Source organism: Typopeltis vanoorti, chromosome 20 (genome assembly GCF_054136105.1).
Source record: "Typopeltis vanoorti isolate ZY-2024b chromosome 20, IOZ_Tvanoo_1.0, whole genome shotgun sequence".
Lineage (NCBI taxonomy): Eukaryota > Metazoa > Arthropoda > Arachnida > Uropygi > Thelyphonidae > Typopeltis > Typopeltis vanoorti.
This window is the reverse complement of record NC_143568.1, coordinates 87,563,153-87,589,042: the sequence shown is the minus strand read 5'-3', so window position 1 is coordinate 87,589,042 and position 25,890 is coordinate 87,563,153. Positions and strand designations below refer to the sequence as shown.

The window sequence follows — 25,890 nt, the reverse complement described above, 5'->3', positions numbered from 1 at the left end:
AAAATACTACAAACAGTAGAGATCCCAGATGACTGGAGAACTGGAAAGATCATCCCAATATACAAGAAAGGAGACAAAAGAGACTGCAGAAATTACAGACCAATCAATTTACTCCCTCACACCTATAAAATATTCATAAGAATTATACAAAATAGATTAAAAAACACCTACGAAGAAATTATAAGCATAGAACAAGCTGGTTTCCGAGGAAACTATTCAACAATAGACCAAATTTTCACATTACACCAACTAGCAGAGCTCAGCTGGGAAGACCATAAAGAACTATATTGTTGTTTTGTGGACTTTAAACAAGTTTTTGATAACATCGACAGAGAAATCCTTCTTAAAATTCTACTAGAAAAAGCAATAGACAAATATATAATACAGTTTCTGATAAAATATTATTCTAAGACAAATGCAATAATTAAAAAGGACACACTCACAACAGAACCCACAGAGATCCAAAAAGGAGTAATGCAAGGATGCCCATTATCTCCATGCCTATCCAACATATATCTTGAAGAAGTTGTAAAGAAAGCAATAGACAATGAGCCTGGAATCGATGTCAACAGTTTAAACATAAATAATATCAAATATGCAGATGATCTCATCCTTCTTGCAAGAACCCCAAATGAACCACAAAAGCTGATCAACAAGCTAAACGAAACCTGTAAAACATATGACATGACAATAAATATACAAAAGACAAAAGTGATGAAAATAGGGAGGAACAAAACTACCATCTCAGCCACCCTAAGCAGAGAACAAATAGAACAAGTAGACAACTTCATATACCTTGGATCAAAACTAACAGAAACAATAGATGAACTCAAAACAATCAAACACAGAATAACGATAGGATGGACTACCATGGGAAAATTACAGAAAATCTGGAAAACAAACAAGATATCTAAACAAGCCAAAATCAAATTATATGAAGCAATAATTATACCAACAGTCATCTATGGAGCAGAAGTGTGGACAGTTAAAAAAAGAGAGGAGAAAAAACTGCTGGCATTTGAAATGAAATGCTTAAGAAAAATAAATAGAACAAGCTGGATAGAAAAGAAAACAAACATCACAGTCAAACAAGAACTATTGTATAAAAAGACAATAATAGAAAAAATGAGAAAACAACAACTGAGATGGTTTGGACACACTGTACGCATGGATGCAGACAGACTTCCTAACGTCCTAATCAATACTTTGCCAACTGAAATAAGAAGACCTGGAAGACCAAGAATTACCTGGCTGAAATTAATAAAGAACATCTCGGGATGCAGAACATATAAGGAACTTTTTCGAACAGCAAGGAATAGAGAAGACTGGAAGATCCTGCTCAAGAGAAGACTCAACCCGTCTTAGACGGAAGAGAAGAAGAAGAATTTATTTGACAATTATAAAGTATTATTTGACATATTTGAAAAAAAAAATTATTATTATCCAGGACCCCATTGAGTTAAAGACTCATCCAGGAGGTCCTTTTATCACACACACAGCTCAATCATACCATGCTATAAACATACTCAAAATTCTCTGCAAACACCATACTCACCACACCCTTTATATGCTATGTTCTTCCCAAAGTCTTCCCACGACTTTTGTTTAGCCAGTTTTACAGTGTTTAGCTTTCTTACATTTGTCTCTCTATTCTCTAAGAGCACAAGCTGGCTTATTTGCCAGGAACGTTTGATATGCTTTCCTATTTTCGTTCACTGCCTCTTTAACTTCCTGTGCCTACCATTGAGTTCTGATTTTTATATCTTTGCAGACAACATCACCACATGCCTCTCTGGGTGAATCAACTCTTTCATTTTTTCTTCAATAATGTTTGTGTATTTTAGTCTACAGTTCATATCTGAGAGTTTCTCAACTTTTATTTGCTTTAAAACTTTCTCATATGTTTCTTCTTTTCAATGTGAAATTCAATTTTATTCTGCTCAAGACTAAATAGTGATCACTTCCAATTTCAAATTCTCTGCACACTCTGGTGTCTTGCAACAGGGAGAAAACATCACCATCAATAATAACATAGTCAATGAGATTTTTCTTGTTCCTTGCCTCTTCTCTCCATGTGAATTTGTGCACATTTTAATGTTGGAACATGGTGTTAGTAATAACCAGTCCATGTCCTGAGCAGAAATCCAACAGGTATTTGCCATTATTATTAGCTTTGCACTTTTCTCCAAATTTTCCCAAAATACTTTTTTATGTCTAACAATTATCTCTTACTCTGCTATTTAGATCCCCAACAAGGACCAACTTTTCTTTTTTTCATTGTGTCAGTTGCCTTCTCTAAAGCCTCAAAAAATTCTTCCACTTCTACTTTAATAAAGGGTGTCCCAAAATTCACGCAAGAAGTAATTTTGATAGAAAACACAGGTTTTTAATTAAAAATTGTAATTTCTTATTGATTCATAAAGTATACAGTATAGGGTTATGCATGGAATAGCATATCGGGTAAATGGCCTCCACAGCTTTGCTGGCACATACGCACTCTTTTGTCGAAAATTTCCATGACTGTTTTGCATAAATGTGGCTGAATTTCGTTGATACAGCACTCAATTTCCTCCTTCAAGGCATGGGTGGTTGTGGGCTTGTTGGCATAAACCTTAGACTTGAAAAAACCCAAAGAAAAAAGTCCAACGGCGTTAAGACACATGATCCGGGCGGCCAATTCTGATCACCAAAACGGGAAATTACACGACCAGGAAATGACTCATGCAGTAATTGAATTGTTTCTTGGGCTGTATGGCATGTGTCACCATCTTGTTAAAACCACATGTCGTCCACATCCATATCTTGCAATTTAGGCACAAAAAACTGGATTATCATGTCGTGAGCACCATTAACTGTTATTGCCTTACCAGCCGCATTTTTGAAGAAGAATGGACCGATGATGCCTCGAGCCCAAAATCCGCACCAAACAGTGACACGTTGTGGATGCATTTGTTTCTCAACAATCACTCATGGATTTTCTGAACCCCAAATGCAACAATTTTGTCGATTAATGAAGTCATCAAGATGAAAATGAGCCTCATCGCTGAAGATGATTTTGTTTGAAAAATAAGCATCCACTTGTTGTTCCATAATCCATTCAACGAGCTCTTTTCACTGTGTGTGTGGTCAGTAGGCTTCAGTTCTTGAGTCAATTGAACTTTGTAAGCATAAAGTGCAAATCTTTCGTGAGTATATGCTGTAGAGAGCTTCTTGAAATTCAAGACCGAATTGATGTTCTGGACTCTCAGCAACACTCTCACGAACTGCTTCGATGTTTTCTGTTGAACGACTTATTGAAGGATGGCCAGAGTGTATAAGATCACTAATTGATCCAGTTTCCTTGAATTTTTAAATTAATCTTTTCACAGTTATGAAATAAATCACTATTCCGACCATATTTTGTACGAAAATTGCGAACTGTAGCTGCCAAACCTTCATTATTTTTAAAATATTGCTCAACAATGAAAATGCGTTGTTCTTTCGTGTAGCGCTCCATTTTTAATAACCCTGAACTGTCAGCTGTCAAGCTGTCTTTTTTTCTTGTTGGCAACACTTTACCGCACAAATGGAGCTAAATTTAAATCTTGCGTAAATTTTGGGACACCCTGTAGAACCTTCTGTGGGACCATAGGCACAAATAAGTCTCACTGTCCAGTTCCCCTTTCTGATATTTGCCCACATCACTCTACTTGAGACTGCCTGAAATTGAAGATTAGCCTCTATTTAGTGTTGAATACTATGGCTACTCCTTCTTTCTCTGATTGTCATTGCCTGAATATAACAGTTTGTGTTTATTGCTCAGAGAGATCTCACCGGTTTTTGTCCATGGGGATTTGAGATTGAAATAGACTGAATTAGTACCTCAAATAAAAATCTTTGCAGCAGACATCAAGCTTAAGAATCACATCAACTTGGATTTTATTTTCCCGAGTTCGGTTTGATTTATGTTTTATAATATACAGAGTGTAATATAAAATTTACATTCATTGAAAAAAAGTCAAATTAAAAACAGTTTTACCTATTTATATTATACTTTTTCAGAACTTGGTTGACTATTATGCTAGTGGGGAGGGTATCAAAATCTTTGAGCTGTTGAGATAGGGTACGATCCAAAAAAAAGTTGGGAAATACTGCTTTAAAGGCTATGTGGAAGTCTTCTCTCAGTTATACAGCTTTGACCCTTAGCACCCCTTGACCCAAAGAATATCAAACAGGAACTGCAGTTGAAAAGCAGATGCACGAAGAATACAAGACTCAGCCCAGGAGAGTGACTAGAATGGCAGGGAATGCAAAACTAGAATATGAGAAGAGATAAGCCCTGAGATCCAAAGAAAATCTTAAGGAATTTGTTAGCTATGTGGCCAGTAGGAGGAGAAATGATTGTGGAAGAATGACATTGTGGGATAAAAATTGGAATAGAGTGACTGATGCAGAGGACATAGTGGAGTTGTTCAATAAACATTTTATTGGAATATTTCATCCAGGAGAAGTAGGTTTTAATACTAGATGAATAGATTCGAGGTTTAGAGGAGAGTGTGTTTCAAATACTGAGTGCTCTGGATGTCAATAAAGCAGTGGTAATGAATGGAATTTCACCATTGGACTTCAGAGAATGTGCTAAAGAAGTGAGACCTCTGTTGACCTGGTGTTTCAATGAAAGTCTGACCAAGGGAAAGGTACCCAAGGAAGGAAGATAAGGTAATGCCATTGCATTAGGGTAGTAGCAGACTGGAAGTGTCAAATTATAGATCAGTTTTCGTTTCTTCAGTAGTTGTTAAGATCTTGGAGGAATTAGTGAGAGATGATATTAAAGTTTGGGATACATCGATAGGAGGCTGCATATTCTGTTGGAAGAGCTATGCTGGTGGAAATAGGGGAGGCAAGGGATCTGGGGTGATGATTGATAGAAACCTGAAATTCAGGGAACATATTGCAAAAGTGGTGAATGTTACCCAGACGATTGCTGTAAAACTGAGAACGCTGACCTGCAGAGATAAAAGAGTTGTCATTCCGTATAAAGTCCTAATCAGACCACACTTCGACTATTGTTCTCAAATTTGGTCCCTAGGATTTGAAAGTGTTGTGTCGAGAAAAAGTGATGAGTCATCCTTTTTCCGAGCCAACATAAGGTAACCTCAGAAGGGATGGATAAGGACATACTTATGCCTCCAGATAGAAAATGTGCCTATTAATGACCCAAGAGCATGTATATATTCAGGTTTGTAAAATTTAATGTTAAAGTAGCCCATAAACTAAATAAAGAATGTTTGTAAATTAATTAAGATAGAAAACCATGTATAATTGCTAAAAGATGTGTATAAGCTAATACAAGTTTTAGACCATGTCAAAGACAGTTCGTGGCCACGGTATCCAATTGGCTGCCGCCGTATGCATGACGATACCACCGAGTGAGCGCGCTGTTTTGTAGTATATAGCTTTCGGCGGGGATTTGAATTGATCTCTTCTCTTCTCGTCTCGTTTTCGTCGGTTCCTGGTTTTCTAAGTGGAAAGCTTGCTTGCCACCATGCGTAGCAAGAATTTCCCCTTGCTATGCATGCTACGTGGATCAAAGCTGCAGCTATAATGCATCCAGATTCCTAGAAGAAAGGGCCACTGGTGAATTTACGCCAGTGTATAAGTCAGTGTAGAAATCTGTGTAAGAGTGCTTCCTTTCGTGTAGAACAAAAGAATAGCGAAGCTGCCATTAAAGAAAATACAGTGAGGAGATCCGAATATCCAGATAAAGCAAGAATGGTAAGCAGAAATCTTTATGTATTAAGTTAGAGTAACAGTGGAGGAAGGAGAAACTGAACTTTGAGAAAACAGCCAATTTCCGTGCAGTGTTACAAGAACTGTCTGCATTTTGGACATTTGTCTACATCTAAGGAAAAAAGGCATCTTAGGCATCTGAGTCAAATAGGAAACCGAGGCTTCGTCGGACTGTTTGTATAGAAAGAAGGAAACTAATGTTATAATGTTAAAACTTAATTCGAATGCTAACTAAAATTCTGGGGGGGGGGGGGGAATAAAGTTTGAAATATAAGAAGGAACATTCTCATGAAATCTATGCCAGAGTTGTAGAATTGACTTGTGTATATATGTAATTTATGTGTGTGATAGTAATAGGTAATTTAGTATAAGTTATCAGAGTCTGAGAATAATTACATATAGAAGTGAAAGATTTGTGTCAGTATAAAAGATTATAGTGTAGAACTTTTTGGATGTGTTAATTTAAGAAAAGGGAGGGAACTCAGCCTCTTTTGGAATTGAAGGCTTAACTAAAATGTATTTCTATGCTTGTGTTAAAATAAATGTATTTCTTATGTGTAACCCAAATGAGTTTGTCATGTTTCTGTGGATTGAATTACCGCTTGGAAAATCACAAACCGTGTATTAGAGGGAAATCCATTAGTAACATAAGAAACGGGACCACGACTGCAAACTTCTTGATCCCTGCATTCTTTTTCTTAGTATCCTAGAATAGTATATCAGAATTCAGTTGCCGGCTGGCACAGTCATAAAATAATATAAATTTGTTGGCAAACGAAACAACTGATAAGTAGCATAAAATAATAACTGATAAAGATAATACAAAGCACAAAGACAAAGAAAAAAAACGAAGCACAACGATATAACAAAAGGGATAATTTTAATGCGGAAAGGTTGCAAAGGTAGATAAAATTGTATAAAATGAAAATTGTATCAGGACTGAACAATGTTAGTTAAGAAGACAGGCTGAGGGAACATGGACTGGAGTTTGATAGACAGAAAAAGGAAAGGTGATATGAACTTTTAAAACTGTTGAGAGGTATTTAGTGTTCATACTGGAGAGTTCTTTCGTTTGGTTGAACAGAAAGAAGTAGTGATGATAAAGGCCCATTGCTGAAAGTTATGAAAGAAAGCTGTGAGCAAGTGGGTTAGGAGTTGTTTCTTTGCATGGAGGGTGGTTGTAGTGTGGAATGCAGCGCACGATAGAGTGGTGGGAGTGCGACAGGCCAATGAGTTCAAGGAGTCGTATGATAGACTTTGTGTTTTCTGGGATGGGCCTCCCACAATTACTTATTATTATTATTCAGGCCTCCATGGAGTCAAAAGACTCCATGGAGGCCTGAATTCCAGTACCCAGGGAAGGAAGATAAGATAGTGCCATTGCATAAGGGTAGTAGGAGACTGGAAGTGTCAAATTATAGATCAGTTTTTGTTTCTTCAGTAGTTGTTAAGATCTTGGAGGAATTAGTGAGAGATGATATTAAAGTTTGGGATACATCAATAGAAGTGAGTAACAAAAATGATAAGTGACTAAGTTAGCTTATGAAATTGTACATGTGAGAAGAGAATGAGAGAAGGTGGTCATCTGAGGTTCAGGAATAGACAGAGGAAAAGAGAGGAGATATAATAGAAACATAAAAGATAGCAAGTAATTATTACAGAATGAACACAAGTGAGATTTTGGCAGTTTATATATGGCAAGGTAAAACCTGAAGTCACCCTGGATATGACACTCTGTTTTGAATGCATTGTTCTTTTCATTTTCCTCTGATAGACCCCAACTCATCCAACTCCATGTTTCACTTCCATATGTTATGATGGAAGCATACAACTGTGGAATATTTTTCTTTAACTATATTCTGGAATGTCCCTGTTCCCCTTTGAGTTTCACAGTGTTATCCCAAGATGAAAAAAAGCTGCAACAAAAAAGTTATAAGAAGAATTCAAATTAGATGAATTCTTCATATAACTTCTTCTTCATACCCTCCTTCTACTGGGATCTTTTTTTTTAATTAATTTTTATAAGCTTGGCAAGCAAATGAATATTTCCAATTAAATCCTTTCCATTTTCATTACGTACAGATTATAAAAACAAACCAAGTACTGAGACACCAGCATTCTCTTGATAAGCAAAAGGCAAAATATGATTATACCAATTTTTTCTCATAATCACATTTTGCCTTTCCTTACCATCTTAGTACCTTTTTCTTGCTGTACCTTGTATTGTTCATGAGGTTGCTGGTCATTAGTAGTAGTAATAAAAATAATAATAATAAATTCTATAATTCTCAAATATCATTGATAATTTTGGATGGAAAGTCCAGGCAGTGTCAAGGCTTTCCAAAATTGGAAATCTGCCTTTGGCACTGCATGGACACTCTCCTTACTAATCTATGATTACTTACTTATTTACTTACTAGCAATGCAAAGTTCTTGTTACATGATTATTAAAAATTATTCAAAAATGATAAAAGAAGTTATTATAAATGAACAGTGATCCTTGAGAAAATATAAACTGACCTTTTCTAGCCTTTTGCAGAAAGTCTCAAAAGTCCCAAACACATACATTTCAGAAAAGTCAAACTGTCTTCCACTTTTAGTTGCAGTTTCTTTAATTTTAATGAAATTATTATAATAGTCACGATAAACTTCAATGCATACTTTCAGTTTATTTATTACTTCTTCTGATGACTGTTTCCATATCCGTTTAGTACCATAATTAGTGATATAACTTTTACATGATTTAACAAGTTGTTTTGTAACCTAGAAAAAAAAATACTATTTATAACTGTGTTTATATATATACAGATATAAAATTAGTGTTCCAATATGGCTATGAGTAAAAACATTTAAGTCATTGCTAAATGGTAAATAACATTATCTAATAGTTTCAAAAACTAAGGTTCCCTATTTTATTTCTGTACAATCCATTATCTAATAAGGGGTGAAGAATAACATATATATGTGTGTGTGTGTTAAAGATACCAAGTAATTTTATAACCTTGATTTTAATCCTTTTTTTCAAGTAAGCAAACAGACAAGTCAGTCAAGTTTGCACCTAAACGTGGTTCAAGACTTATGGTGGTAGTGGTGGAGCAACACCAAGGCAACTCGTGGTAAAGATGGATTAAGTTCTGATCACTTTCTTTAGTATTTCCCATAAATGTAAAATACATCTCCTAGGAGATGTATGATGTTATACATTATGGATGGGGGTCACTACCCAGACTGGTTTCAACCTTCATTGAGGTCTCATCAGTGAGTAGGCATATATTATATCCAAGGTAAAAAACTTTTCACATCTTTCTCTCATCCGGAGATTCTTAATTAATAAGGTCAAAGCACCTTGTGGCAACTTGCATAAGTATAACTGAAGTATAAAGAACATGAACTCTCCAGTTCATGTTCTTTTCTCCGCTAACTCCAATCTAGAAGAGTGCCAACACCAGATAGACTGGAATCTTACCACTATCCATAAATATGGTGACAAACTAGAGAGACGTATCTTAGAATAAAAAGAAATAGTTCTGGACCCATCACACATGAACAATAATTTAAGCTACAGCTTACCTGACTCTCACAGCACAGCGATTCAATTTTGGCGATCTTGAATCAGTGGCCACTCACTTATGCCTCACACTAGACCTGCCAAGCGGACGCCAGTTCAAATTTGAATGTTGCTATTCTCAATTTGTTTTATATGAGAAGTCCATGTTTTTTAACTTCTTATTTTTTCCAGTTTTTTGTAATTATTTACACACCTGAAGAATTCAGCGTTCTGACTAAACTAGTTCGTGTTTTATTAAAGTTTTTATCATATCTTTCTCGGGGTTCCTAGTCAGTATAATTATTTTAAAAAATATATATATTATTATAATTAATATTATTATTCAGGCCTCCGTGGAGTCAAAAGACTCATCGTGGGAGGCCCACCCTAGAAAACACAAAGTCTATCATACCACTCCTTGAATTTATTGACCATTCATGCTCTCACCACTAAATCAGGCAATACATTCACGGTTCAACCACCCTCTATGCAAAGAAACCATTTGCTCACAGCTTCCTTTTGTAACTTCCAGGGATGGCCCCTTGTCCGCACTGCTTCCCCCACCAAACCAAAGAACTCACCAGTGTCAACCTGTAATCACCTCTCAAGAGTTTAAAAGTCTCAATCATATCACCTCTCCTTCTATCCACCAAACTCTGTAGTCTTCTCTCAGCCTGTCTTCATAACTAGCACTGTACAGTCCTGATACCATCTTTGTTATCTGCCTCTGCACCCTTTCCACAGCTAATTTATCCTCTTTTATGAATCAGACATCAATCATGCAGAAGTTGAATGCAGTGGGAACAGAGGAGGCTGATGCTGAGTGAATATGAGGTATATGAGAAATCGAGTAAACCCGATGTTAATAAAGCTGTAGAATTTGACAAACAATATATCACCAAGTATTTTAATGGAATGATCAACAACTTTGATATACATTTTTAACATAATCTATACCACTGGGACAAGTTCAAAGGAGTGAAAAGACAGTAAAATTTTTCAGCTTCATAAGGGAGGTAATCACACTAAGGCTTTGAATTATAGGCCAATCTGCACAGTTGGAGTACAGATTAAAGTGTTAAAGAGGTTAGAGAGTATCAACAGAACACTCAGAACTGGATTGAAAAAAACAGCATTCTCTTATAAAATTTTTATTATAAGATTTTATAAGAGAGTAGCTTTATTTTATCGTCCTACATGTTTCGCCAATTTTTCTATTGGCATCTTCAGGGAATAAAAAAAAATTGGCAAAACATGTAGGACAATAAAATAAAGCTACTTGACAAAGATTTTATAAAAAAAGTGTAATTAGTCTTATAATTAGTCTTATAATTAGTCAAGAGAAAATTCAACACAAACAGCATTCTCTTTTATGGACAGCATAAGTTTACTAAATGAAGATCATATTTTAGCACTCTACTTACATACTGTATATTATAAAAGACTTTTGAGAGACTACCACATGACATGCTAGTAATTAACTTGGAATGGATAATAGATTAGTGCACTAGATTAGACAGAAGCTGTCTCATGCATCAGTAACTTATGCATGGGAGAACAGTATCACAGTGGCCCAAAGGTTTGTTTTTCAAGCCACTGCAGTTAACAAATAGGGAAAGCAAAGTATCAGTGCTTAATGATGCTGGGAAAGGCTTGAATAGGTAATATGCAAAGTTATGAAGAACTACGAGGAACAGTGCAAATGTTAAAGCATTGTAAGAAGATTTTAATAGATTGGGTGAATGTTGAAATATTTTAGGTCTTAAAATTGAATAAGCAAAGATGGGATGCAGATTATACAACTGGCAAGAATAGGTTAGAGGAGGTGAAGAACTTAGACATCTGGGAAAGATAAGAATATAAAATTTAATGGACACACTGCTAAAATTATTAGAACAGCACAACTAAATTTTGGCAATGATGCAAAGTATATTGACATGTAGAAGTAATTAAGCTATATAAGTTCATTGTATAAGGCTTTGATTAGGTCACATATGAATTACTGTGTACAGATCTGGTGAACTTCTTTTCAAAAGGATGAAGAGATGATTGTCAAAGGTGAATTCCTGACTCTGAGAAACTGAGTATAAAAACAGGTTGAGGGAATGCAATTTACAGAGTGGATGGAAAGCAGAGGACAAGGATATGACTGAGACAAGTTGGTAAGAGATCTTTACGATATAAATGTGAATGAGGTGTTTCATAGAACAGGAGGAGTACAAGAGACCATCCTCCTGGAGGCTGTATAAGGAGAGTAAGACCAGGAGACGAAGAGTAGGTTACCTTACCACTCTTGCATGGAGAGTGGTAAGGGATTGGAATGCACTGCCCGATATAAATGAACAGATGCCGAATGCATTTAACACATGGTACGATAAACTCTGTGTGTGTGTGTGTGTGTGTGTGTGTGTGTGTGTGTGTGTGTGTGTGTGTGTGTGTGTGTGTGTAAGAGTGGGACCTACCATCATGAGTAATTTGCCATGGAGGTCTGAAGAAGAAGAAGAGGATGATAACATTCTAATTTCAACTTCTATAGATACCATCCCATGTTCTATGTTCAATGATGTAGATTCAATCATATCACTAGTATAAGAAAATGGTAAAAATTCTTTATCAAAATGGTACAGTACATCAACGATGTGCTTTGAAGGAGATAATTTCCTTTGTTGTTATTATTATTATTATTATTATTATCATCATCAGATGTGCACGAAGTCAAAAGCCTCATCATTGGAGGTCCCTTTGTCTATGGCAAAGGGATCACTGTCAAATTGCACCTTAAATTTGTTTATTGTACTGCTGCTACAATAAGGGGTGAAGAATAACATATATATATGTTGAATCACACTATTAATTATATCACACTCACAGGCAGTGCATTACAATAAAAAAAAAAATATATATATATATATAGAAAAAAACTGCTTCTCGCATCCTCCTTATATGACTTCCAGGAACGACCTCTTGTCCTTGCCATGCCACTCCCCATTCTATGATAAACCTTATTCACATTAATCCAGTAATAATTCATTACAAACATATATATCTCAATCATATCCTCCCAGCTCTCTTCCTATCTGTTAGACTCTGCAAATTTCATTTTCTGAACTTTTATTCATACCGAACATTTCAGAGACCAGAGATCACTATGGTTAACTGCCTCTGGACCCTGTCCAATATCTCTTCATCTGCCTGAACACTAAGGGAACAAATATATGCACATTATTCTGTATGTGACATGGTTCCATGCTCACAACATCCTTAGTGCTACACATCAGTATCTTCAACATTGCTTCCAGAATCTAATTGTGCTGCCATCTCAATTTCGGCAATGCATCCTTAAATTTTAGATCCTAATCCACCATTACCCTGAGATTTCTTATTTCTTCCATCTTTTCCAAGATATCGCTACTAAGGTATCTCTTCATCCAAAAGTTCATCAATTACAGTTGGCAAAGTTAAACTGGGCCAATTACCATTGCACATGCTACTGGTCTATTTAAGTCATACTTAAGATCTCTACATTGAGCCTCCATAGCTCAGAAGGTATAGACGAAGCCCTTTGGTTGGAAAGACCTGCGTTCGATTCCCATTCATGATGTGAGGAACATTTATCTGGTCTCTTTCAACTAAAGGTGAGTTAGCTGGTTTAATACAGAGGTAGAGGGTTTTTCACCCCTCAGAACAGGCAAACTGGTTCATGAACACACATGGATCTACAATCATAAAATACATATTTAATCCTTCATTAGGAGGACGCAACCATTCCTAAGGGACAGTTGAGGAAAGGGGGAACCTCACAAGATATTAAAAAAAAAAATCTCTATATCATATGTGTGCGAAGGTTTCTGTGGTTCAGTAGTTTGAAAAATAGATTCCGGTATTGAGACCACATGTTTATTAAATATGAACAGGATACGTGAAAACCCGACAAGTTTTGTAAGTCGTAGGACTTACATCATCAGGGGGCATCGGTGTATAAAAAAAGGTTAAACACAACTAACAAAGATTAAATTCATAGTCCATTATATGTTTCTAATTGTAACAGTGAAAAAATTGAAACATTCTTTACTGAATGTTTGTTGGAACATTGTTATTTGTTGTCACATTTTGTGCTTCACGTGTGTTATGTCCGAGATCTAAGGAAGTTAGATTTTTTATGAATGCTGACCACACTTGGTGTAATATCAAACATTTCCTTGCAGAACTGAGCTTTGATACCAAGGAAATATGCTTTGATACCAAGGCTGAAGTAACGCAGAAGTCACATTTTTATATATAGGTTGCCAAAAGGTGTCACACCTTATTATTATAATACCCTGTATTAGAGATAGTTAGTTGTTTAAAGTTTTTCCACTTGGTTATACTATAAATTAAAGATACCGAGAAATTATATACTTGGTTTAATCCTTTATCCAAGTGCAAGCAAACAAAGTTTGTGCCAGAATATTATAATAATAACGTGTGACACCTTTTGGCAACTCGTAAATAAAAATACGACTTCTGCATTACTTCAACCTTGGTATCACTCTCGATCTGGCTCCCAGTGATGAGACCTCAATAAAGGCTGAAACCGGTCTGGGTAGTGACCCTTCCCATAATGCATAACATAATACATGTCTGCAAGGAGATGTGCTTTGCATTATGGGATACTAAGACAAGTGATGTGAAATCATACCACCTTTACCACGAGTTGCCCCAATCCTGAAGATACTTCAGGCACAAACTTTGTTTGCTTACACTTGGATAAAGGATTAAACCAAGTATATAATTTCTTGGTATCTATAATTTATAGTATAACCAAGTGGAAAAACTTTAAACAACAAGCAATTAATCAAACAACAGTTCTCTGAACAGGTAATAAAAAAATCAAAAGGCAGTTCCTTGAAAAAGCAATTCGTGGAACAGCAATTAATCTAAAGGCAGTCCCTCAATAAAGCAATTCACCGAACAGCAATTAATCATAAACACAATTTATCAAAAGGTAATTCATTGAAATCCAATAATTCACCGAAAATTCAAAATTCACCAAAACTACAAATCATCCAATTAACAGTTCACCGAAAAAGGAATTATTAAGTCATGAAGTGATGTGAATTTATCAGAAAGAACTGTAGTTTTTATTGTATTAACTTGTGATGAAGTTGAAGATCAGCATGATATTCTGTTTATATATGATATGCAGATGTCTGTAGCAAATATTTTATTTTTTGTGGAAAAATAATCCGCATTGCTTGTCTAAGAGGCATAACTGTGATCCTAAGATAGTCTGTTATGAATGATATTACTGTCATCTGAGTAAGCTTGTACAGACAAACATAACTTCCTGTGTGCAGCAATTGACTGAAGCATTTAATGAAGACTCTTTCTAACCCACATCCTGAACTATGCCCATGGAATTGAAGAAGATCAATACTGACAGTCACTTCCCTTTATTTAAAATAAAAGCTTCTAATTCAGGCTAGTATGTCTATTTCATCCTAGTGGACATCTCATCACATAGACCTTGACAGCAGTGAGTAGGGGAAAGGAATCACAGATGGATGGTGAGTGAGCAGGAGGTATATATGAGGAGCTGAGTAAACTCAATGTTAATAAGTTGTAGGGCTTGTTGATATATCACTGCATGCTTTGAAGGAATGTTCCAGGGAGTTAACAGATTTAATTTACCTCTTTAACAGAAGTCTTAGATTTTTCCAAGTTCCATAGGAGTGGAAAGAGGATAATTGTTCCACTTCATAAAGCAGGTGATAAGACTAAGGCTACGTATTATATGCCCAATTTCTTTGTCTGAAGTTACGATAAAGGTGTTAGAGTGAGTGCCAGGATTCAGAACTGGGTTGATGATAACAACATTCTATTTGATGCACAGCATGTGTTTGCTAAAGGAAGATTGTGTTTTAGCAATCTACTTATAACAAGGTAACAAGTGCCTTGGACAAAGGGAATGTGTACACAATGGTATATTTAGATTTTGCTAAATCATTTGATAGATTGCCACATGACAAGCTGGTAATTTAACTTGAAATGGAATTGAGGTTAGATAGTAGGTTAGTGTACTGGACTGGAGATTAGCTCTCTGATAGGTATCAAGAAAGTTGTGTATAAGGGGCATAATATCCCAAACATGGAATGTCACTAGTGGTGTTTCTTCAGGGGGGGGAGGATCTGTTTCGGGGCCATTTCTGTTTAATTTTTATGTAAATGATATTTGGCAGGGCTTGAATAATGATTTACATTTGTTTCCAGATGATTCAAAGCTGGGAAGAAGCAAAGTTTTGCAAATAGACTTGAATGTACTTTCTGAATACGTAAATGAATAGGGTTATCAGTTTAATGTAGCAATGTGTAAGGTCTTAAGTTTGGGAAGCATAGATGGATGTGCAGTATAATATTAGTGGGGAAAATATCTTAGAGCAGCTGGAAGAAATGAGGGATCTTGGATGTTGGTGGATAAGGACCTGAAATTTCGGTAACATTTTGCTAAAATTTTGAGGATAGCACAGCACATTATTATTATTATTCAGGCCTCCATGGAGTCGAAAGACTCATCGTGGGAGGTCCTTCCTAAGAACATAAAGTCTGTCAAGACTCATTGAGGGGAGATTCCCCCCCTCATAACATTACCCTCATCTGCCCAATGTTGTATACGGTCCCTCACTACTTTCTCCAAGATCTTAACATCTACTGATGACACACAGACTGGCCTATAATTAGACACTTCCAGTCTGTTACCACACTTATGCAATGGCACTATCTTACCTTCCTTCCATTCCCTGGGCACCTTTGCTGAAGCCAGACTTTCATTGAAAAGCCAGGTTAAAGGCACTGTCAGTTCCCTGGCACATTCTCTTAAAACTCGTGGTGAAATACCATCCAGTCCCAAAGCTTTACTGACATCCAGAGTACTCAGTATCCGAAACACACTCTCCTCCTGTACCTCTAAACCTCGAACCAGCCCTATCCCTCTAGCATTAAAACTGACTCCTCTAGGATGAAATACTCCAATAAAGTATTCATTGAACAATTCCACTATGTCCTCTGCATCAGTCACTCTATTCCCATTTTTATCCCACAATATCATTCTTCCACAGTCATTTCTCTTCCTACTGGCCACATAGCTAAAAAATTCCCTAGGATTTTCTTTGGATCTTTGGACCAACTTCCTCTCATATTCCAGTTTCGCTTTCCGTACCACACTAGTCACTCTCCTGGCCTGTGTCTTATATTCTTCATGCATCCTCTCTTCACCTGTCTACTTATATCTCTTCCATAGCCTCTTTTTCGCATGCAATTCCTGTTTAATATTGTTTGTCATCCACTTTACTCTAAATTGTGTCCTCTTCTTCATTCGTGGTATACAACTTACCACTGCTGCTAAGAAATATTCTATCACAATTTCCCACGCACTAATGAAATCCCGGCCTTCCAATTCCTCCCTCCATGAAACTTCCAAGTTGATGTCTAAGACTATTATAATCACCTGCTTTATAATTCCACATAAGTTCCCATCTCTTTGATACTCCTGCATGTCTATTCATTTTCCAAGTCAAAACCATATGGTCTCTCTCCAACTGGTGGGAGAGATGTCATCTCAGTTATTATCAACTCTTCTGATGCTATAACCAAATCCAAAACTCTTGAACCTCTTGTTCCCTCTGTTACATGTTGCTTAAGACATTTGTCCCTCAAGAATTCTAGAAATTCCATTGCCCTATGGCAATGATGCAGAGAACATGGACATGTAGGAGTAAGGATGTTATGATTCCTTTGTATAATAACGCTTTGATCACACCTAATATGGATTACTGTGCACAGATTTGGTCACCAGGTTTTCAAAAGGATGATTAAATGTTGGAAAGGGTTCAAAGACAATTGACTAAGGTGATTTCTGGTCTCTGGAATATGAAGAAAGACTGAGGGAATGCAAATTGCAGAGTTTAGCAGATAGAAGAATGAAGGAAGGGTGGGGGGGGGGGGTATGAGCGAGCAATATAAGTTGGTAAAGTGTAATTACCAGCTTTTTTTTTTAAGTTAAGGGCTATTATATCCCATATTGTTTCTTAGCCGAATAAGAAACTAAAAGAGTTTCATGCCGAATATAGAAACTATATAAAGTTCGGCGATTCCAAGCGTAAGCAAATACCTGGATAGTGCAGCACCTGATCCATTAAGGTAGTGCAAGTTGGTGCAACTCATAGAAAGGGTAAAGCAAGCTCCGATCACTATTTTTGATATTTACCCATAATGTGAAATTAGCTCCTAGGAGCTGTATTATTGTTCAACATTATGAGAGAAGGCCACTACCCAGACCGGTTTCGACCTTTTTTCATGTCTCATCAGTGAGTAGGTAGATCGAGTTAATACCAAGTTTGTAGCGAACAGAACTTGCATCCCTTTTATGAAAATAGCCAAGAAGGTGTCCTAATAAATTACTAATTATATGAAGAGCCAAAGGTTTCAATTCGGCGACATGAACTTATTTAAGTTAAGGGATATTATATCCCATATTGTTTCTTAGCCGAATAAGAAACTATATAAAGTTCGGCGATTCCAAGCATAAGAAAATACCTGGATAGTGCAGCACCTGATCCACTAAGGTTGAACAATAATATAGCTCCTAGGAGCTAAGTTCACATTATGGGTAAATATCAAGAATAGTGATTGGAGCTTGCTCCACCCTTTCTATGAGTTGCCTCAGCTTGCACTACCTTAAAGGATCAGGTGCTGCACTATCCAGGTATTTGCTTATGCTCGGAATCGCCAAACTTTATATAGTTTTTATATTCGGCATGAAACTCTGAGTTTTTTATTCGGCTAAGAAACAATATATGATATAATATCCCTTAACTTAAATAAGTTCATGTCGCCAAATTGAAGCCTTTGGCTCTTCATATAATTAGTAATTTATTAGGACACCTTCTTGGCTATTCTCATAAAAGGGATGTAAGTTCTGTTTGCTATAAACTTGGTATTAACTAGGTCTACCTACTCACTGATGAGACCTCAAAAAAGGTCGAAACTGGTCTGGGTAGTGACCTTCTCTCATAATGTTGAACAATATGGGTGAATATCAAGAACAGTGATCGGAGCTTGCTCCACCCTTTCTATGAGTTACCTCAGCTTGAACTACCTTAATGGATCAGGTGCTGGACTATCCAGGTATTTGCTTATGCTTGGAATTGCCGAACTTTATATAGTTTCTTATTTGGCATGAAACTCTTTCAGTTTCTTATTCGGCTAAGAAACAATATGAGATATAATATCCCTTAACTTAAATAAGTCCATCTCGCCGAATTGAAGCCTTTGGCTCTTCATATAATTAGTAATTTATTAGGACACCTTCTTGGCTATTCTAATAAAAGGGATGTAAGTTCTGTTTGTTATAAACTTGGTATTAACTAGGTCTACCTACTCACTGATGAGACCTCAAAAAAGGTCGAAACCGATCTGGGTAGTGACCTTCTCTCATAATGTTGAACAATAATACAGCTCCTAGAACCTAAGTTCATATTATGGGTGAATATCAAGAATAGTGATCGGATCTTGCTCCACCCTTTCTATGAGTTGCCTCAGCTTGCACTACCTTAATGGATCAGGTGCTGGACTATCCAGGTATTTGCTTATGCTTGGAATTGCCAAACTTTATATAGTTTCTTATTTGGCATGAAACTCTTTTAGTTTCTTATTCGGCTAAGAAACAATACAGGATATAATATAATATCCCTTAACTTAAATAAGTTCATGTTGCCGAATTGAAGCCTTTGGCACTTCATATAATTAGTAATTACCAGGTTAATATGTGGATCAGATTTTTCATGAATGAGTGGGGATGGGGGGGCAAGAGTCCATTCCTGGATGCTGTATAAAAAGGACATGAACAAATGGGTGGAGAGTAGATTTTTTGCATGGAGAATTGTGGCTGTTTGGAATGCATCCCCAAGAAATGTGGTGTATTGATAGGATGTGGAGAAGCAGATGCATTCAAGTTGCAGTATGATGAGCTCTGTGTGTGTGTGTGTGTGTGTGTGTGTGTGTGTGTGTGTGTGTGTGTGTGTGTGTGTGTGTGTGTGTGTTGTGATGGAGGATCTTCCGTATTGAGCTATTCATTCCAGGGGGAGGTGAGAAAATAATAAAATGATACAGGAATACTCCAGACGACCTACATATAGTGAATTCCATTGTTAATGAATCATTACCTTTTTTTTTTTTTTGATCACTTTTCAAATGCATGTAATGGTTAAATAATGTTTCTGTCATTACGTGCATAAATGATGAAAATAAAGCATAAGTTTGCATGAATTGGACAAAGAAAAATTTAGAATAATTTCTGCAAAACTAAATGTTATTCTGAATAGCCTAGCATAGAGATATGCATCAACCTGTTTGATCATCAATCTACAACATTAAATGTTTTTCAATCTCATCAATAAGACTGTCACATTTACAGATAACTGTAGTATTTTTTTTTTTTTATACTGATGCCATACATTAGAGGTTGAGGGACCTAAAGCAAATCAGAGCCACGTGTGTGAGCCACAGATGAAAACTGAGATAGAAGTTTATTGATATTTTTTCTGGAAGAGTTGCAGGTTGCAGTTGTTTGGGAATACTTTTTGAGGAAGGCTGTTCCAGAGGACAGAGGTAAATGGAATAAAAAAGATGAATAAATGCAGGTTCGATGTGTTTGCTGTGACACAGTAATGTGGGGTGGTAGGTAGCTGTAGCTCTTGTATTAACAAGTGCAACAGGAAGTGGAGCAATGATAGTTGCCAATTCACTGGAGCAGTGACCAAGGAAATACCCGTAGAATAGACAGTGCTGAAACACTGAACCTGTGAGATAGAGACTGGAGTGAGTCTGTAAGATAAGGATAATATATGAGCCTAACTGCTTGCTTCAAGATGGCATCAAGGATTTTAAGAGAAGTTTTAGTTGCACCACCCCAAACATGTGAGCAGTATTCTAAACATAGGCAGATTTCAGATTTGTATATAGGTCAAGAGCTGGTTGGGTGTAAAATAGGCTCTTGAATGAAAGAGAATGCCATTTTTCTTGGATGCTGAGAAGGCTATTGATATGTTTATGCCAGGAAAGATAGGAGGTAAACATTAGTCCAAGCAAAGAGATTTGATCTTGTCTGGTGATTTATGCATTACTGAGGGGTAAGGGCAGGTGAGCTGTGAGAACAAGAAAAACTGCGTTTTAGTAGCATTGAACATAACAAGATTGTTCCTTGCTCCATTGACGGATAGTATGTTGATCAATATTTAAGGCACTAGTTGTAGATGATCTTGTAGTCTGGTATGTCGGAATACTGTATTGTTTGTCAAATGAGTGAATACTATCATGTGCAAAGCTATGGATAGGATTAGTGGTTACTGTAAGTGGGTCATTTATGTACAGGAGAAAGAGAGTAGGTGATAAGACAGAGCCCTGAGATACTCCAGTTTTGGTGAAGCTCGAAGAGATGGAACCATCTACCATGGCTTGCAGAGAAAAACCAGAGAGAAAGCTGGTTACCCAATTATGGAAGGCTTCCAGAGGACAGAGGTAGATGGAATAAAAAAGGATGAACATAAGCAGGTTTGATATGTTTGCCATGACACAGTAAAGGAGTGCCAGGCAGCTGTAGCTCTTGTATTAACAAGTGCAACAGAAAGTTGAGAAATGATGGTTGCCAATTCACTGGAGCAGTAACCATTGAAGTACCTGCAGAAGTACTTCCTGTAGGCAGTGCTGCAGAAGTTTTAGCACTGTCTATTCTAAAAGAAGGCAGGAAGACCCAAGGATGGCAATTTGTTTAGTAGGCCTTGGTGCTACACACAGTTGAAAGTTTTGGAAATGTCAAGGACAACAGCACAAGATTCTCTGAACATTTCGATGGTCCAGTGGTGGGTGATGTAAACTATAAGGTCAGCTAAGGATTTTGACTGGTTGAATTCATACTAGTGGACACTGATTAACTGGTTGTCTATTGATGACTTTTTCCATTATTTTGGAGAGGACAGAGGTGATGGCAATTAGTCGGTAGTATGATGGTAGACTTATATCACCCTTTTCTGGAATAGGATGGATATGAGATTGCTTCCATGCATTGGGATAAGTATGAGATATGCATAATAAATTATAGAGATGATACAAGACGGGTGTTACCTCTGGAGCACAATGTTTGAGAACAACTGGAGAGGTCCTATCAGGACCAGAAGACTTTTTAGTATCCAAGTTATTTAGTAGTTTTCTGATGACTTTTTTGTTGAAAAACTATAGGAAGCATACAGTGATTGGATTGTGTTATGGTAGGAAGTGATTTTCCTTGGTCACCTCAGTAGGAATTTCAGGAAAAGCGTGATGCAAGGAGGTCAGCTTTATATTTGGGTGAAATAATTGTGGTGCCATTAGGATGAAAGAGAGGTAGAAATGAAGGCGAGCAGAAGTTGAATCCAATGGCCTTAGCAAGCAATCAGAAAGCATCACTTCAATTTGGACAGAAGGCAGTTTTCTCATAGTTGCCTTTATGAATTTGGATTTCGGATCTGCTGATGACTGGTTTGCATATGTTGCATGCTTTGGTATAGGCAGAGCATGCAAGCCACATGCAGTAAGCTGAATTTTTTTCTTTAACTGCTTTAAAACATTTTCAGTTGAACCAGGGCTTGCAAAGCAGATGTGGATTATGGGTTCAATGGGGTGGGGGGGTGAAGGCCCTCACCAGTGAGAATAATTTCTGTGGATCGTTCAAAGCAGGTGTTATGGTCAGGTGAGTAGAAGCAATAGTTAAACAAAGGAAAGGAGGAGTAGAAATTCAGGAAGTCACCCCAATTGGCTCCTTTGTAATGCCAGAAGATGTGAGGTCAAGAGTGGTTGAAGAAGGGGTGTTTTGTGAGAGAGGAGACTTCTACAAGATTATGATCTGAGTTGCTGAGAGGAGAGAGGTGATCTCTACGGTGTATCTGGAAGAAGAACTGGTCATAAGAGATCAAGAGTATTAACTAGTGTCTCACTTTTTAATTGACTAGAAACTTTATCTTTTTTTTTAAACAAATGTAATAACAGTAGTGAGTTTAGCTTGCAGATTTCTCAATGTTCAATTTCCCATTGATGTAACTTAATGAAAGTTTAATCATTTTAATCTTAGTCTGTAATATAATAGTTTTATGTGTCTTCTTCTTTTCACTGGAGGCAATAGTATCCTTACTTTGAATTTTCTCTGTCATTATTAACAACAGTAGAATAAAATAGGGATGTGATTTGAAGAACTCCTGATTCAGATAAGTTTTACTAGGAATAATTAAGTATATATGCATAATTGTTTCAGTAAGAGTGGCTGTAAACATTGTACGCTACTGGTATTATTAGTGTGGGTGATTTTTCTTGCCTAAACTAAATTACGAAAGCGTTATTATTAGACCTAGTAACCTGCACAGAGAAAAAAAAAAAAATGGCGGTGGCATTGTCATTCCATGATTTTAATTTGGATTTCAGTCGTTTCGTTAAGTGTGAGATCTGTTATATGTATTCCTTCGATTACATAAATGATTTGTGGACATTAAGTGCAAATGGAAGAAGGGTGTGGGTGTGTGTGTGTGTGTGTGTGTGTGAAGTGTGACCTGAATGAGGAACTGATGAATGCAAATATGAAATTGATGACAGAGAATGCTAGTACCGATTGTGTCGCGAGTGCACGTTTGAAAGAGAAGGATGGTGAGGAAGACAGGCGAAAAAATGTTAAAAAATCAGGAAAAAAAAAAAAAGAGCGATTTGAAAACCGTAACGGATGTTAAAAGGGACGAAAGTGAGGCAGAAAGAAACGAAAATGAGAGAATGCATGAAAGTAGAAATGGCATGATGCAGAAATCGCAAGTTAAAAAAATCGAAAGAATAAATGATAGCGAAAAAAGAATGAATGATGGCGAAAGTTGGATGCATGTTGGATCGAAAGTACTGAAACAAAGAAAGATAAATGACAGTAAAAGTGAGAAGAATGATAGTGAAAGTTGGACGTATGTTGGACCGAAAATATGGAAACAAAGAAGGATGAATGAGAGGGAAAGTGAGAAGAGGGGGTTGAGAGTTAGAAAGATTTAATGATAGAGAGAATGTGTCGTGAGTTTTGGAAGGTGAATTGGATTGGCTGAAGCAAGAAATGAAATGGATGCGGAATGAAATTAAGAGTATTCAGGTCAAAACTATTAAAATAAATCATGATGGCATGAAAGTGTTAACGAAAGATGTGCAACTGGCGTTGTATGGTGACTCCATTATTAAAGGTGTGCTAGAGGATAAAATGCACAAAGTATGTTTTTCCAGGCGGTAAAATGAGTAGAGTGATTGAGGCGGTAGCGAGCAAAAGAGTTAATTGTATTAATTGGTACAAATGATTTGAGAGAAAACAAAGAGCAATCTCCTGACATGTCAAAATGAATGTCAGGAGACTGCTTGGAAAGATAAAAGAGAATAGTGTGACAGGAAGGGCAGTCACTGTATTGCCTAGGTATGATTGTGGTGAAATGAGGCGGAGAGCAAGGATTATGAATGATATTCTGGCTGAAATGTGTGAGGAGATGGAAGTACAGTTTGTTAATGTGTGGAATGAGTTTGAGGGACAAAGTGAGCTGTATGGGAGCGATGGACCGCATTTGAGTGGTTATGGTGTGAGTCGCTTGGAGAAACTGCTTCTGGAAGGTAGAGAAGTGAATAGAGAGAACGAATCAGATCGAGAGGGGAGTGATGTGGAAGAGCAGGAGAGTAAGACAGGAGAGATTGAAGAAGTGGAAATGAATGGGGTAGTGAGTGGTATGAGTATAGAAAATGAGAGAATTGGTGTGCAAGAGATGCAGGGAAATGGGGAGGCACAGGGTGGACAGGGGGTACACAGCGTGAGAAAGGTGGATGCTCCAAGAGAAGGTGAGAGCATGTGTACGCAGGAAAGAAATGGGATGACCTGGGATCAAGAGGAAACATATGGAATTGCAAAGGGTTCTAAAATGAAGAAGCAGAAAGGGAAATGGCCCCAGTCCAGCATGGAGAGAGAGATCACATCGAGAGAGTGGTATCGGTGGAACTAGCTGTAGATCCAGAAATGAGTTGTTGTGTTTGTATACCAATGCTGGAAGTATAATAAACAAGTCGGATGAAATGGTTGCACTAATTGCATCTGTGCACCCAGACACTGTCGGAATAAGTGAGACATGGTTAGATGAGGACGACATCCTGACAGGAATAGAGATGGAAAGGTATGATGTGTTTCATGAGGATAGAAAGGGTAGAAAGGGAGGGGGGGGTGCTATTGATGATAGAGAAAGAGTTGTGCCCATACAGGGTGCAGGAGGGTAAAGGGACCAGTGGTTTTGAGGCAGAATGGTGTGAGATAGAGGTGAAGAGAATCAAATACTTGGTGGGGATGTTGTGATAGACCTGGTATTGTCGATGGTGGTGATAGTGAAATGTATAGTCAAATAAGCCAAGCAAATAAGAAAAGGGTGATCATTATGGGTGATTTTAATTGTGGCAATATAGACTGGAATGAGATAGCAACTGGAAGTAAAGAAAATGAGTTTCTTGAGTTTTTGAGGGATAACTACCTCAGACAGTATGTAACAGAGGGCACATGAGGATTAAGGGTCTTGGATTTGGTCATCTCATCAGAGGATGTAATTATAAATGAGGTGTCAAATCATCCACCAATTGGTGAAAGTGACCATGAGGTGATTACCCGGGTGGTTGCCAGCAGTGCAAGGAATCCTGTGAAAAAAGGGTTTATGTGGAACTACAAGAGGGGTGATTCTGAAGAGCTCAGGAGACAGCTTGCAGGTGTAGCATGGAATGAGGAGTTAGCTGGAAAGGAGATCAATGCAGCTTGGGAGATTTTCAAAGACTATTTAGCAGATGCAATGTCTAAATGTATACCATGGTGAGAAAGTTAAATAAGGTAGGTGTGAGATGGATGAATAAAGAGTTTAAACATGCAATACAGAGAAAAAGGGCATTGTGGAGGCAGCATAAGAGAAGTGGAAGTAACCAATTTCATGAGGTCTACAAAGACCAGGCAAGGCGGGTGACTTGGTTGGTGAGAGTAGCTAAAGAGAGGTATGAACAGCAGTTAGCTAACGAAGCCAAAAAGAATCCTAGGGAGTTCTTTCGATATGTAGCCAGCAAAAGAAAGAATGATTATGGAAGGATGACATTGATTATAGGAAATGGCATAAAGACAGCTGTTGCAGAATGTGTGGTGGAGATACTTAATGAGCAGTTCATAAAGATCTTTCAATCTTGTGAATGTGACTTCATGGAGAGATTAAGAGCAGTTGATGATGGGGAGGAGAGACTGACTGTAAGTGAGCAAGAGGTGTTTGGGGAGTTGAGTAAACTAGATGTAAATAAGGCTGTGGAACTTGATAATATACCACTGCGTATTCTGAAGGAATGTGCCAGACAGTTGACACCTGCCTTGACATATTTTTTTTAATACGAGTCTTGCACTTGGTCAAGTTCCTAAAGCGTGGAAGGAGAGCAAGATTGTGCCACTTCATAAAGGAGGTGATCGAACTCAAGCATCAAACTATAGGCCTATC

General features: G+C 37.2%; 1 protein-coding gene across 1 annotated transcript in view; it reads right to left on the bottom strand.

The window, feature by feature from the left end:
• Nucleotides 1-25,890, bottom strand: part of LOC150095635 (dynein axonemal heavy chain 8-like) — a 2,108,518-nt gene that overhangs the window by 1,999,308 nt on the left and 83,320 nt on the right. Inside the window, exon 6 of the mRNA XM_090409931.1 lies at nucleotides 8,290-8,532. Within this exon, the coding sequence (XP_090266057.1) occupies nucleotides 8,290-8,532 (243 nt within the window). The remainder of the gene's footprint in view (nucleotides 1-8,289; nucleotides 8,533-25,890) is intronic.